Genomic DNA, 14,354 nt, shown 5'->3' with positions numbered 1-14,354 from the left:
TCATTGAAAATTAAAATGAATCATTTTAAAAAGCAAACCTTGCAAATCTGGTTTTGTTCTGTATCATTCAACATCTATTTTTAGTTCACATTTTACCCATAATCTGTGAAAATGAAGCACTATCTGTACCCTGTCAAGCAATGTTGACGTGAACATTTGTGAAAAGCAGAGAAATGTCAGTGTATCCATTACACGGATCACTATTATGCAAACTAAGCCCACCATCACTCCATGTCTCCAGCAACTTACACTTTAGATGCCAATCTTAACATTCAGACAACAGATGGCAGTTGGGCTATATTTTTGGGCTATACCTATATTTTTAAGAGCACATAGGGACAGTCTCCTGTATCTCCAGCCCAATACACAATGTCCAAATCCATGCCTATGTGTAAGGGTGTGAGTTTATCTAATAAAACGATTCGTTGCTCCAATGCACATCCATCTTAAAGGCAGATCACTGTGTGTTCAAGATGACAGAACATCTGTAAACCAGCAATATCTGATAAACTTTGACAAATGTCTCCGATAAAGAGGGTCCAAACATGGTGTGGGCGAAACAAGTCCCCTCAGGGAGAGAACTGATAAATACCTGTGGAATCAATAGGGCAGTCAGAAGGTTACATCTGGGGCTAAAGTAGGCTACTCTTTCATTGTGCTCAATACACAAGTCCAAGGAAAAATTACCCACAGAATAGATCTATACAGTAAATTTAAATGTACATAATTTCAATGTCTAGTTTATTTCTGGATGGGTGATGCATACCCATATAAACTATTATGTATACTATCATTTCACAATCCATCCCACACAAGCAGTACGCCAAGCTTTCTGTTTCAACTAAAGTCCCATCATTTGGAGAGAAACATCAAATCAGTCTTGGGTAGGAAAGAGGATTAATGTAGGTTGTTAAAACTGCTTTGGGGATTTACTGTGATGGCAAAGTCAGAGAGCAGCAATCATAAGACCCTACTGTCCTCTATGTGACTACAGGACGCTTTATCTCAATAACACACAGAGGAGAGCCTGTGATCAAATCTCATTTTGGTGATGATGATGATGATGGTTTAATATTAAATGAGGAATGCATTTATGGTTTGTTTACTTTCAAGATGACCTGCCAACTACACTTCTTATGTAAAGAAAGGTCAAACCATTACAAACAGCACAAGTGACTGATATTCTTTGTTAATGATTTTATCCCATTTTGAGAAAGTTTTAACCCTTAGTTAGACTTCTGTAACAAAACAGATTATTAGTAGCCATATCAAAGACAATGCTGATAATTTAAGTGAACATTTAGACCATATTCTACATGGATATGCAGATACGACAAATAAACGGAATGCATTTAGAGATCATAAAAACATCAGATAGATGGTGTATTTTTAAACAAGCAATAACACTTCAAGTCGCTTAAAGAGCAGTGACGTGACAGCGAAGACAATCGATGCCGAACAAACACTGAAAGTTTATGAATTAACAATAACTGCAGGTGACAATGAACGATTCATGATAAACAATCACTTACCAATTCGTATGACCTGCTGGCCACTAAGGTAAAACTTTGACATCAAGTAAAAAAGGAAAAATAACAGTCTTCTGCGCTTCTCCATGGCTCTGTAATCAAAAGTGGTAAAAAATAATAAACTTCATGTCATAAAACTGGATTTAAGGAACCATAGCTCGCGCTCATCAATTTCCATTCACCTCCCATCGCGCGCGATGGAAACAGCTCCTCGAAAAAGCCGGTTATTGCCTCAAAAACAACACGTTATCATCCTTTCCCCGAAAATCCACGATGTAACGCACTCTTCAAGATATTTCAGGTAGGATTTTGTGCTGATATCGCTTAAAATACTTATAGCACTCCGCACGCGCACTGCGAGGATAGTAAATAGCGCGCGCCACTGACCGACTCATGATCCAGACGCAGGATTAAAGCAAAATCTGCTAAGCGTTTGGCTTTCTTCAAGACGTTCACACAGACTGAAGATAAGTTTGCAGGGTCTTAAATTTTGTTTAGTGTTCTATTTCTATTTTTCTTTTTCAAATTAGCTACATATTTAGTGACATATCACAATCCGTTTTAGGCAAACTGATCTGATGTATTGACGTTAGGTAGTTAGGTAATTGCTCATAATTAGTTCATGTTCAAAATATATGCGTGCACGGAACTTCAGTCCACAGAAATAGTGATGATACAGTTCGCACGAAATGTTCTTTTGAACCGATTCTTTTGATTGATTCAGTCGAAATGATTCGCTAAGCGTTGTAGATCACTTGGATGCAAATGATAACTTTGCTTAGCAAAAAAAGATGTAATACATATTGTTAATATGTAACTCTTAGCCTTTTAGTATTTATTATTATTATTATTATTACAATAAGTGAAAAGCAGCATTTATTAAAAATCAAACATAATTCTTGTAACTTTTTTAAGTGATGACTCGGTTGAATTTGGTCTTGTTTATAGGAAAGAACTGATTCGGTAAATTGAATCCGACCTACGAACGCCAGTGAATCAAAAAGCTTGCACACAACGCCACCTGTTGGACAAATCTTATAAGAGCAAAGGAAGCAGGAAAAAAAAAAAAAAAAAAAAAGCTATTTATTTGACTAAATTAAACACCTTAATATGATGCAAAATCATCAGTTGTAGCACATATTGAAATAGCCCTTCAGTTTGTATTTCCCTTATTTATACGTTAATTAAAAAAAGACTGCTTTTAACCATTTTTACACTTCACTAATGCATGCATTTGCATGAAAGTCTAGGCTGGCTGAGCTGAACAGTGTGTCTAAACTGATGTCACTATGGCTGGAGGACTCAGCGATGCTTGTTTCTTCTCTTGCCCTGACGAGGGGTCCAGAATAGCACTGCAACAACCCGGCTGTGCAAAGGAAACACAAGGCCAGCCAGCCTACAAACAGAGCCTCCCCCATGTGGAACCGAATGGAGCTCAGACCACGATCGGTATGGAGGATGCTGAGTGCCATCCAGGACACAGGGATGAGAGTAGTGAGTGAAGCGAGCAGGTGCAAACAGGATGCTCCACTCAGGCAGCGCCTGGCACTTTCGGGACGGGTGCACTGAATGCTCATGTGTGAACTGATCCATGCAGCCGCAGCCAGAACCAAAGAGAGAGTTACAAAGTAACAAGCGGACCACAGGGCTGGATCTAAATAGGCTTTGCATATTAATGAACTGGCATCACGGATAAAAGAACATTTAGTCCAAAGTCCTTCATATTCTGTCCATGATTCAGAGTGTACAGTGAGTTTCCACCTCGGTAACCCTGTGATCACGGCTACACAGAGAAAGCCGAAAAAAACAAATCATAGCTACTATATCAGCACATAGGATTCTTCCTCTCCTCAGTCTGATGAATGTTTCATTGGTTAGATTCAGCAACTCATCCATGATTTCTTCTTTTTTCTTTTTCAAACCTCTGTTGATGGTGTCTGCAAGGGTCAAAGCTAATACTGACCAGCTGTGGCTGGTAGGAGAGAAGTAAAGAAGAACTGCAGTTTCAATCCTGGAACATTTCAAATAATGCATGGTCACATCTTCGCCCGAGTGCATTTATTGACATGTTTATGATTTATTATTCATTCAAATTGACTAGTCAGCAGGTAGAAGTGTGCGGAAAGAATAAAAATGTATTAAGAGGTGAAAAAAAAAAAAAATCACAATCCATAAAGCAGATCGACCACAACAAATCATTTTGCAATCCATAAAGCAGTTCAAGGATCAGGAAATCCAACTACCCAGTCAAAACAATGCAATTCCAGTGCATTGAATAGATTAGCTTATTAAAATGTCATTAAAACTCACTGTACTTACTTGACGGTGGATAGCATTTCTCCAAGACACTGCATAGAGTCAGAGCAGGACTGATAAGGGCTCTGGGAGTGTTAGAAAGTTTTTATTAAGCATACATTTAAGCATAAATTTAAAAAGAATTGATGTGGGACAACTGTCCCTAGTTTGTCATTTTGATAACATTGTTCTTCCCTCAGGCTCTCGTCGTCTGACAGTATTAGTATATGTAGATAAGAATGAATACCCATTGGATCCCTGGAATTTATGCATTTTAGAAACTAGCCTAAGAAAATGTGAAAAAACTGAATTTTATGCAAAAGAACATCTGATGATCAGAATCAGAGTCAAATTTTCACAGTAAGATTTCAGTACAACACCTTTTTTCCCTTTGAGTCATACCCTGCATCCCAATGTGCATACTATCCACCCCATCTTAATAGTACTGAAAAATTTTAGGATGGATAGTATGCACATTGGGACGCTGCTGAATTTATTTTTAAGACGTCACCGTTTAAAAATCACACCAAACTTTATTTAAAACAGCAAACTGGTGCCGCATTGACAAAGAACAGACCACGTACAAAGTTATTTGGATAAAATTGCAAATATAAATTAGGAAAATTTATTTTAGGTTAATTATTTCCACAGTATGAACATATAAGTTCTCAAAAAGGCAGAGGGTAAAAGAAAGGAGTTTTGACACTTTTGTCTTAAATACAGTCAGTTCCATTAAAAAGGATCCATGGCTGAAGGTGCAGTGATTGTTTTTCACGTGGAAGGGCATCTCTCTTATTTTTAAAATACACGTGCAGGGTGTAACATAATTAACTTAATCTTTACCATTGCACAAAATACCATAAAAAGACCCAAACTCTTCAAAAAAAATCATTCTCACCGAGACAAATTCAGTATGAACCAGACAAATCTGCTACATTTTTCACTTTTGTAGGGGTGCTTTGAATTAAAATACCTTATTTATGCACCTAAAAGTCTTTTCGCAAGCACACCAAAGCCCACTGAGTGAGGATTATGGGGAAGTTTGATTTTCTAACAAATAAACGAAATTACATTATTGCAGTTCTTTCTACTATATTCAAGTAGAACATTATTTCTCTGTGTGTGCGTTTGTTCGGTGAACAGTGATTGTTAATACTGGGTTGCTGGTGACCTATGAACAAAAGGAAACAAAGACAGCAAGCGAGGAACTGTTGGGTTTGTAACAGGAATGGCATTATAAAGCTAGCTCAACGGCCATGACATTTTCAGGGAACGTTGCCTCGCTCGACAAAATCACCTGCGTATAGCCATTACGAAAAACTAGCGAGGTTATACGAAGCATCAAGTCACAAATCCCTGAATAAAAATGAGGACATGACCCACAGCTGAACAGATTGACCACAATCTTGTGTTTCAAACAAAAAGATCAACTGAAAGAACATGTAGCTGCCTGTCTATCAGTACAAAGCCTCTATAAATACATTGGCTATAGAGTTGGCATCTTGTGATGTCTGGACTTGAATGGCAGGAAGTCTGCATTAATATTTGGGTGGAGTGGCTTGAAACATCAAGAAGTTTTTCTATGGTGCATGTTCTTCAGTTCTGGCTTTCAGTAGGATTGTCAGTGCATCGTGTCCGTGAAGGCTTGAACTCAGTAGGTTTCTGCCTTACTCTTGCACAAGTCTATAAAACAAAACGTCACAGCTCGCACATTCCCTCTCCGCTCAGAAGATGTCGCTGTTGCAGCCGTTTTTAAAATCGTCCCTGCGAACCCAAATAACCTCACAGTCCCTCTCAGATGCGACACCCTCCACTGCGCACTGCTTTCTCAGGAGGGTCAGCTTCAGGGGGGCGTGGGATTTTGGAAGTTTGTCGTCCGAAAGTCCATTGAGACCTTTGTCTTCGACGACTCCTACTGAAAGGGCCTCTAAAGACTCCTCCAGACTCGGCTCAGAGGAAAGGCCCCGGACGGATTGGCAGTACTCATCGTCGTCGCTGAGGATGTCCGTCTCCTTCATGTCGTCCTGGTTTTCATAGTGCTGCAGGTCGAACTGATCCTCCACCCAGCGGTCTGTGTCTCGGATGGGCTGCTGGGGTTTCTGGAGCGAAGACAGCGGGGGCTCTGTTGGGGAGACAGGTGAGAGCTCCTGGGATGAGCCATCGTCGAAAACCACACTTGTGTCTATGGTGAAACGATTACGGATCAGCTTCCGGCGGCCGAGGGTTCGAGATGGAGCTGAAACTAGAGAAGAAAGCATGAATGCCAACTATACTTTAAATCAGCAAACAGTTTTCTACAAAAAAAAAGCAGTAATATCATGCTGGTGGATACTAGGATTTAAATTTGTTACTTAATTATCAGCTCACCCTAAAGCCTGAAACAAAACTGCGGCGTTAATCATGTTAACGAGAGTAAGATGGAAAGCGACACAGTGGGAGAGTTATCAGGAATATAGGGAGAGGAGCGGAGAGAAGGGGAGAGTTGCGTTAATTGTCCCAAACATACCTGCTCTGTTGATTGTGGGTCGTGAACCCTTTAGCGCACAAAGCCGCTTTCCTCCAAAGGGAATATACTGCTGATTTGGAGGCAAACTCTCAGTCTTCATTAACTGACGGCGCTGTTTGTCCCTCAGGATAGAATGAACAGTCTTCAGGAAGTCTTTTTTACTCTCTGGAGAGCTTAAAAAAAAAAAAAAACAAAAAAAAAAAACACAAGCAATACTGTTTTACAGTGTCCCCAAAAAGTATTTGTACCCTTAGGCCAAACTTAAATATATGAATGCAACTGCATTATATCAACTAGAGAAGTTTATCAGGACAAACTGACAAACTTAGAAGTTGGTTTGACCAAAAAAAAAAAAAAAAAAAAAAAGCCAGCAATAGCATGACTGAACAGGTTGCTAACATTTAGTGTGAGGCTAACATTGCTAACATGTTTAAAACATGTTTTTCAGTATTGTTAGGGTTGTTTTAACATGTTTCAACATTAATTGCATCTTTAAGCATACTGCTAAACTATTTCTAAAAAAAACTTGATGTTCTGGACCTCATCTTACCTGCAGCAGATGTGGAAGGTCCTCTCGGGTCTCCCTTCTGATTCTGACCTCATGTGAACGATCTCACACATTGCAGACCCCTCTGAATCTGAAATGAAAGAAACGCCAGGTTAACAGTGTGCTGGTAAAAGGACTGTGGGAAACCCTGTAAAGTACAAAACCTCCCAGGATCAGCACAGGGTTAATGAACCTCATGGAAGACACAGACCATGGGACAATGAACCAAAATGCAGACTACAAGTTCATGTAGGATGACCCTTTTGACGCCCAAACATCAATAGGGAATATCAACATTCTGGCCTGAGCCAGTTGAGCCAAAGCTTAACTATGCTCATCAAGTGTCATCAGGGCACATGGGATGTAAAATGCATTACTCGCATTATCAAAGTGAATCTAAAGCATGAAGTTAATATAATCACACTAATCTCAAGAGGTCTGTAAGAAAAGAATGAGACTAGTAGACCAATACTTACTTGGGAGGTTGCGAACTTGGAGAGCATCTATAGAGATCATGTGTCTAAAACGAAAAGGGTCTCTCTCATCAAGGATTGATGCTCTGTGAGAACCACCCTAGAGACAAAATTACAGCAGAAATAAGTTTGTGAGAATTAAGAACACACTTAATTCATCTTTAATGGCATCAACCACCTGAACACAGAAAACAGGAAGTGATGTACTCGACATCACATTATAGTTTTATAATATTACAAACAAGTGAAAGGTCTCAGAGTCAATGGTCACAGTTTTGTTGGCCATGTGAAATAAGCCAAAGAGACAACAGAAATGAATCCAGTACAAGAGAAGGGCATCCTTGCTTCACACTTGACAATGTGCCCTTCAATAAAACCCAAAAACTACACCTCTTAAAAGCGCTAGTCTGCAAGCACTTAAAGGCAATGTCAGATCTCTATTAATGAATAATGAAGAAAGGGATAAAAGCACTTACGATTTTTTTCTTGTGCTTGGAGCAGTCCTTATACACAAAAACAACTGCCGTTCTGAAAACTGAGAAAAAAAAAAGAAAAGAAATTAAGACAGAAAACTAAACATTCACAATAGAGATGCTTGGGGCTCTTTTCAGAAGAGTTGGAGTAAAACGTGACCTGGTGAAATACTGCCAACTTCAATGGCAAACTGACCCATTTTTTAAACCATCTGAAGTGTTTCTTCTTCAAAAATGTCTTAGCTGAGGGGAAAAAAAGCCTTGTGTATAAATGCAACTTTAATGCCTTAAGAGCCAAGGACAAGGTGGCTCCTCTAATGCCATTGTGCCCAAAGATACAGCTGGCCTTTACTGATGCAGGGAACCATTACTGTAGGGAACAGACTAATGAATAAGAGAACAGGATTCTATTTCGGGAAGAAACATTTTACAAACACTCACCGAACGCAGCCAGCTCTGGGTCCCTCTTTCCCTTCATGAGAGAAGAGGGTGGGTTGATCCAGACCACTGTGTCATGCAACAAGAGGTCGCCCATTGACAGATCAGCAACCTGGGATAAGAGTACACAATGTTGTAAAACACATTCTATTCACTTTTTTAGATGTTAGATGACATCAGTGCACACATCTTGACATGTGGTGGTGGCATTACAATATTTGTTGCAAGTAGTATCAACAAATGCGAATTTCAGAGTTACAAAGACCTAAGAGAGACCAGTGGAACTGTACCTCTTTCTTGTCAGAGCTCTGATCGCTGATGAGTTGGTCAAACACGGCTCCATACTCCTCGTGAATCTTCTGCATTTCATTTATGTGACTGGCCACTTTGTTCATGGCTTTCATCGCAACTACAAAAAAAAAAAAAAAAAAAAAAAAAAAAAAAGAGACTTAATGGCACCTAAAGATTTAAGAGTTACGATTTTTGTGTTTGTTAGCTAAAGATTGTGATTTTTCTGGGGGGGGGGCATTGCAATTGCAATTGAAAATGTGAAAAACACAGCTCCCAAGTTTGCTGTGCTTGTTTTGGGCAAAATAACTACACAAAAAACAAAATAATAATAAATTATAGAAATATTAAACAATAAGAAATTACTATTGTAATATTTCCCTGGTATTAAAAAAATATTTTCAAAAGTACATCTGTACAATTACTGCATTTTCAAACATTTAACCACCAAGCCATTTAATTTGTAGGGAAACTGCAAGTGCCCTTAAAGCTTCTGACAACCCTTCTCATTACAAGTTTAGGAAAGATGTTTGATGGTATTCCCAAATGCATAAGTCATCCAAACTCCAACCATCTCGGTTCATTTTGCATCTACTCGGACACTGAAAACACTGGGTAATGAGCTGCTCGGGTGTAAATCAACACAGTTACGTGCTTCACTCTGAAACACGAAGCACAAATATTTAATTAAATTGTGATTTGATAAAGTGCACTAAGCCATATAGCGATTTCAGTTTTGATTAATTGTGCAGCCCCACTGATTGACTAATCATTTTACGGGTAAAAAACTACTTTTGTATACATTGACAAGCAAAATCCTGTTTTCACTGACGTGGTCTTTAAGTCTTCAAAACCTGCTTATCTAGCTCAGAAGAGGATCTGCATCATATTGCACTACAAATAAATCCACCCATGGCCTAAGATTATGCTCAATTAGTATCTAAATCTCCATATTTACCATCCAGATGGTAATGTTCCTCGCTGTCAGGGTCGGTAAGGGAGTGAAGCTCCCTCAGGAGTAGTGGGTATTTTAAGACTCTCTGAATGGGTTTGATCAGGTAGGACTCCAGCGTGGAAGAGTGCTGTTGCCTGGGGTTCCTCTCAGCCAGGAATGCCTTGAACTCCGGGTCTGTTTTAGCTGCACCAAAAGTGTGGAGAAGTTATGGGAAGGCACAGGAATTTCAAATCAGCTGCATCCGTAAACTAGACTTTAACAGGGGTCTTTACTTGATATAAAAACAATTACATTTGAGTAAAACAACTCTCAACTGCCAGGATGTTAGCCTGACATTTCAGAAAAAGTTTATACTCCAACACATTTATCCATAAAAATTTCAGCCTTCCCACAGGAAACATCTTCATTCACATACATCAGCGAAAGAGATTTGGTGCCTTGGGAAATGGCAATTTTTCCACAGTAGACCCCTAAAAAGGTCATCATTCCTCAGTTAAATGCTTTGGGGTACATAGTTTGCTTGTGAGAGAGTAAACCCCCCCCCTCTAGCTTTGAATAAACTATGAAAACTGGCCATTGGCAGTTGGTAGGGCTTCAGAACAACAATAAAACTACCCAACATAAAGCATAGTTATTGAACATGGCAATTAAATGACAAGGAATGGTACTCAAGGAACCAAGGGCTCTCCCCTGCACTTTAAAACACTGCAAATTGTGCAAATGCTAGTAAACCAGTCTCTGAAAGTGCAGTGGCATTACCTTTGGTAAGGACTTTTGGGACCTTTGTGTGGCTGGCACAAAAAGCACTGTAGATCTTAAAACGATCCGCATAGTACAGGAAGGATCCACCAAGAGAAAACAGAACTTTCTGGAAGTTAAACGACAATGAATTAGAAAACGTAAAATTAGGAGACAATAGTGACCTTCTTATGGTGCCAATCATATTTAGCATCTACTCAGACGATCCAAAATCATGCAATTACCAAAAAAAAAAAAAAAAAAAAAAAAGACTAATATAACTGCACCTTAAATTGATCCACTCTCTCCAGTTTGTCTAAATCTGGAACTAATCTGGTACCATCTTCCAGAGTTTTCAGAAACTCTACTTGGAATTCCACCATCTCTGCCAAGTTTCCAAAAAGCACATCCAACTATGAGTGTAGGGGGAATAAGAGATTTGCAAATCTTATCAATACTATTTTCAGAAGTTAATTATATTATTAATTCTATATTTTAAAATATATAATAAATTTTCAATATAAAGACAAACGAATAAAAAAAATAAATAATTGTCTCTCACCTCATCCTGTGAGAGGAAGCTCTCCTTCTGGAGGGGGTTCAGGTAGCGCTCTATCAAAATGTTCAGGTCCTGTAAACAGAGAGAGTCAAAGACTTGTTCATGTTTGGCTTCACCGCACCTTTTATATTAGACGTTGTAAACCAGGAGTGATTTTCATCCAGCAGGTTTATCACGGTCAAATCTAACATGTTAAAACATTGCTTTGAAAGCACAGCAAATACTGACCTTAACATAGGTCCTCTCAGTGTCCACCAGCTCACTGATGACCTTACGCAGTTTATCAGCATCGGAGAGCTGGCGTGGGGTGAAGAGAACTGGCAGGGGTGAGATGGGGCTGGGCACGCATGGTGAAGAGAAGGAAGATGTGGAGGAAGACGAGGAACAGGAAACGGGGCCCTCGGTGGAATTCATATCATGAAGGTTGCGGCAGAAAGCGGTCACCTGCTCTGTACTCTGTGGAGACAAACAAAATATCAATTTCAACACCAGGAGCAATCGAATGCGGAAATATTCTACATGACTTTTAAAAACAGAACAGAAAAAAAAAAAAAAAAAAAACCCCCCAACAACAACAACAACATGCCTCTAAAATGTTCACCAGCAACAGGCACACACCCACACAAGTATTCAGAGAATTCAAGATTCAGGAAGATGCATTTCCAGTTCCAAACACACACGCATTCAGCGATGTTCTGACTGAACTCCAAAGACAAGGCACATCATGCCTTGGCTGAAGTGTAATTACAAGTGTCTATGCAATAAATAGCTAAGATGGTCTATGTCAGATCTTTGAAAGGACTGTTGTAATTTAGTACCGATCAGTTCGTCTCCTTGGGAAATCTGGCACTGCGTGGATTTTCCATCTAGGAACTTGTCAACAAGTTTTCAAAGAGTACACCCTGCCCTTAGCCAAGATTACTTTGGCTTCTCACCATTGGAAACACCTTCATATTTCTATAAACACAAAAATTTGATCTAAAAACCGCATCCCCTTGTACTACTTACTGAATATAAAGCATTTTTTTGACATCACTGACAAACATTTCACAACACGCATGCATCATCTAGCTTCCAAATACCTGAAAGAAAGCAATTCTCCACCTAAACGACGCAAACTTGTCCAAAACCACAGATTCCAATCCAAAGACCTTCAGCCTCAGTGTCACATCTCATGTGTCACAGCACTACAGCAAGAACTCAGACTCAGGATAGTGTTCAGGAAGAAGTGGAACAGATTCACACAGACAGGAGGAACAGAGGACAGATGGGGCTTCCAGCAGCATGAATTCCTCTCTGATAAACACAGTGACGGACTGACAAAAAGCCTGCACACCGCAGCATGCCTTAACCAGCCTGGACAGCCTGGAGAGAGGTGGTGCGATGTAGGGAGATAAGTAATGAGCTCTATCATTTTTCTGGGTTAAATAACTTAAGCTTCATCAACAACATCTGTGGTATGCTTTGGACAAAAATGTGGACTTCTTCCTCGTTCTGGAAACAAACAAAAAAAACCACACGTATAGTAATGCACTTGCAGTGGAAGTCTATGGGGAAAGTGTTCCAGCAGGTTTTAACCAAGCAGCTTTTTGTTCGCGTGTTGAATTTGTGTGAGCAACTTGAAACTGATGCAAAATCTGCATGCACTTTTTTGCACTAATGATTACGGATTCGCAATGAAATTACTGGATTGTGCCCACAACAATTCACTGAACAAGTAGAGAAAAAAAAAAAAAAAACTCTTGAGGAGGGACTAATTTTCTAGGTGGATGAATTTCAGGATATGTTCTACCAATGTAAAGTCACATTAGCAAAATTGTAAGATTTCATGGGTAGCATAGTGTAGCACCGCTCACAGAAGTCGCTTTGAAACCAAGTCACTGGCTATGCACCCCTTTACCTAAATTCATTACTTCAGACTTGTGCCCTCTAGAAACTTGCATTCTGCAAGTGAACGTCGCTTTGAGCCATCCCAAAGAGGCACAAAAATCACTTTTCACTGACTTTTAAATTAAACGTTCCCTCCTGGTGGAATGACCTGCCCAACTCAATCCGAACAGTTGAGTCCTCAGTCATCTTCAAGAACCGGCTAAAAACACATCTCTTCCATCTTTATTTGACCCTCTACCTCTAGCACTCTATTCTTATTTTTATATATATATATATATATATATATATATATATATAGTTTATCTAACCTTTTTGTATTCAATCTGTATTTTTTTATTATACAATTAACAAAAGCAAAAAAGGCCTCTGACACCATCTTGCACTATTCTTTTTCTGTTCTATTGATTTTTTTTTATTATATAAATGAAAAAGAAACCTTGCTACGTGTACTGCTTTAAGCTAACTGAGACTTTATTGCACTTGCATATCATTTTGTGGATTTTGATTGCTTTCATTTATCCTTTGTAAATCGCTTTGGATAAAGCTACTTACTTTTAGTCATTTAGCAGACGCTTTTATGTTGGTCAACATGGTGAATTCATGTGACCAACTCGAACCCACTGCGAAACATGCTCAGGGAACTTTTCCCACTAATGTGAAATTCCCATTTGCATGGATTATTGAAATGACTGAATTTTGTTCATCATCAGAACATAAATTCGATTTTTGATGAAATCTGAGAGCTTTCTGACCCTGCATAGACAGCAACCCAACTACTACGTTTAAGGCCCAGAAAGGTAGTAAACATTGTTAAAAGTACATGTGACATCAGTGATTCAACTGTAATGTTACGAAGCTATGAGACTTTTTGTGCAAAGAAAGCAAATTTAATGACTTTATTCAACAATTTCTTCTCTTCCGTGTCAGTCTTCGACACGTGTTCACGAGAGTACCACGAAAAGTCATCATTTGTTTTCTTTGCGCATAAAAATAATCTCGTAGTTTCATAAAATTACAAATAAACCACTGATGTCACAGACCATTTTAATGATGTCATTACTACCTTTCTGGGCCTTAAACTTGGTAGTTGCATTGCGGTCTATGCAGGCTCAGAAAGCTCTTGGATTTCACTAAAAATATCTGTGTTCCAAAGATGAATGAAGGTCTTATGGGTTTGTAACGACATGAGTAATTAGTGGCAGAATTTTTGTTATTGGGTGAACTAACCCTTTAACGCACCTACAATAGAATTCTCTGACACAAGTGTTCAAGCAAGTTTAATTAGAGAAACGTGGATTTATAATTCTGCTGAGAATGATTTTTTTCCAGTAACAATACATGCTATATGGGAGATGGTGGGGGAGGGGGACTACTTTCCTTACTTTTGTTTACACACTACTGGCATAATTCCAACGGGTGAAATCTGCTCTGTGTAAACAGTGTTACTTTATGTATTTGCATCACAAAAGTTACATCAAAAACCAAGCGAAAGTAGCTACAAGTAACTTGTAGTTACTTATATCTAGCCTTTTGAATCATGTTAGGTTTGCACAGATAAGGTTGGTAAAGGACTTCACACCAGTCCTATCCTAACACATGCAATATACGTGCTACAGTTATGCCATTAAAATACTTTGTGTTACTGCTATTTTTTTAACAACAG

General features: G+C 39.0%; 2 protein-coding genes across 8 annotated transcripts in view; both read right to left on the bottom strand.

Moving 5' to 3' along the window:
- grik1a (glutamate receptor, ionotropic, kainate 1a) overlaps positions 1-2,198 on the bottom strand; it is a gene marked incomplete at its 3' end in the record, with an annotated part of 57,137 nt that extends 54,939 nt beyond the window's left edge. Inside the window, exons 1-2 of one of the 4 annotated variants that reach the window (XM_079410378.1) lie at positions 1,712-2,198; positions 1,533-1,621 (exon numbers count right to left, since the gene is read on the bottom strand). In XM_079410378.1, the coding sequence (XP_079266504.1) occupies positions 1,533-1,617 (85 nt within the window). In that variant the 5' untranslated portion in view covers positions 1,618-1,621; positions 1,712-2,198. Of the gene's footprint in view, positions 1-1,532; positions 1,636-1,711 lie in introns of those variants that run through there. The other 3 variants (XM_079410377.1, XM_079410380.1, XM_079410379.1) reach the window with 3 other exon arrangements.
- Positions 2,199-3,912: 1,714 nt separating this feature from the next.
- The window catches only part of tiam1a (TIAM Rac1 associated GEF 1a), a 55,497-nt gene continuing 45,055 nt past the window's right edge, over positions 3,913-14,354 (bottom strand). For 3 of the 4 annotated variants that reach the window (XM_079410203.1, XM_079410202.1, XM_079410204.1), the window contains 12 exons: positions 11,030-11,257; positions 10,805-10,873; positions 10,530-10,655; positions 10,264-10,372; positions 9,508-9,687; positions 8,552-8,670; positions 8,265-8,373; positions 7,827-7,885; positions 7,354-7,450; positions 6,881-6,968; positions 6,331-6,503; positions 3,913-6,066 (listed from right to left, as the gene is read on the bottom strand). In XM_079410203.1, the coding sequence (XP_079266329.1) occupies positions 5,549-6,066; positions 6,331-6,503; positions 6,881-6,968; positions 7,354-7,450; positions 7,827-7,885; positions 8,265-8,373; positions 8,552-8,670; positions 9,508-9,687; positions 10,264-10,372; positions 10,530-10,655; positions 10,805-10,873; positions 11,030-11,257 (1,875 nt within the window). In that variant the 3' untranslated portion in view covers positions 3,913-5,548. Of the gene's footprint in view, positions 6,067-6,330; positions 6,504-6,880; positions 6,969-7,353; positions 7,451-7,826; positions 7,886-8,264; positions 8,374-8,551; positions 8,671-9,507; positions 9,688-10,263; positions 10,373-10,529; positions 10,656-10,804; positions 10,874-11,029; positions 11,258-11,883; positions 12,123-14,354 lie in introns of those variants that run through there. The other variant, XM_079410205.1, reaches the window with a different exon arrangement.

Source organism: Barbus barbus, assembly GCF_936440315.1.
Source record: "Barbus barbus genome assembly, chromosome: 47".
Lineage (NCBI taxonomy): Eukaryota > Metazoa > Chordata > Actinopteri > Cypriniformes > Cyprinidae > Barbus > Barbus barbus.
The sequence above is the reverse complement of the archived record's forward strand: the minus strand, read 5'-3'. Positions and strand labels throughout refer to the sequence as shown.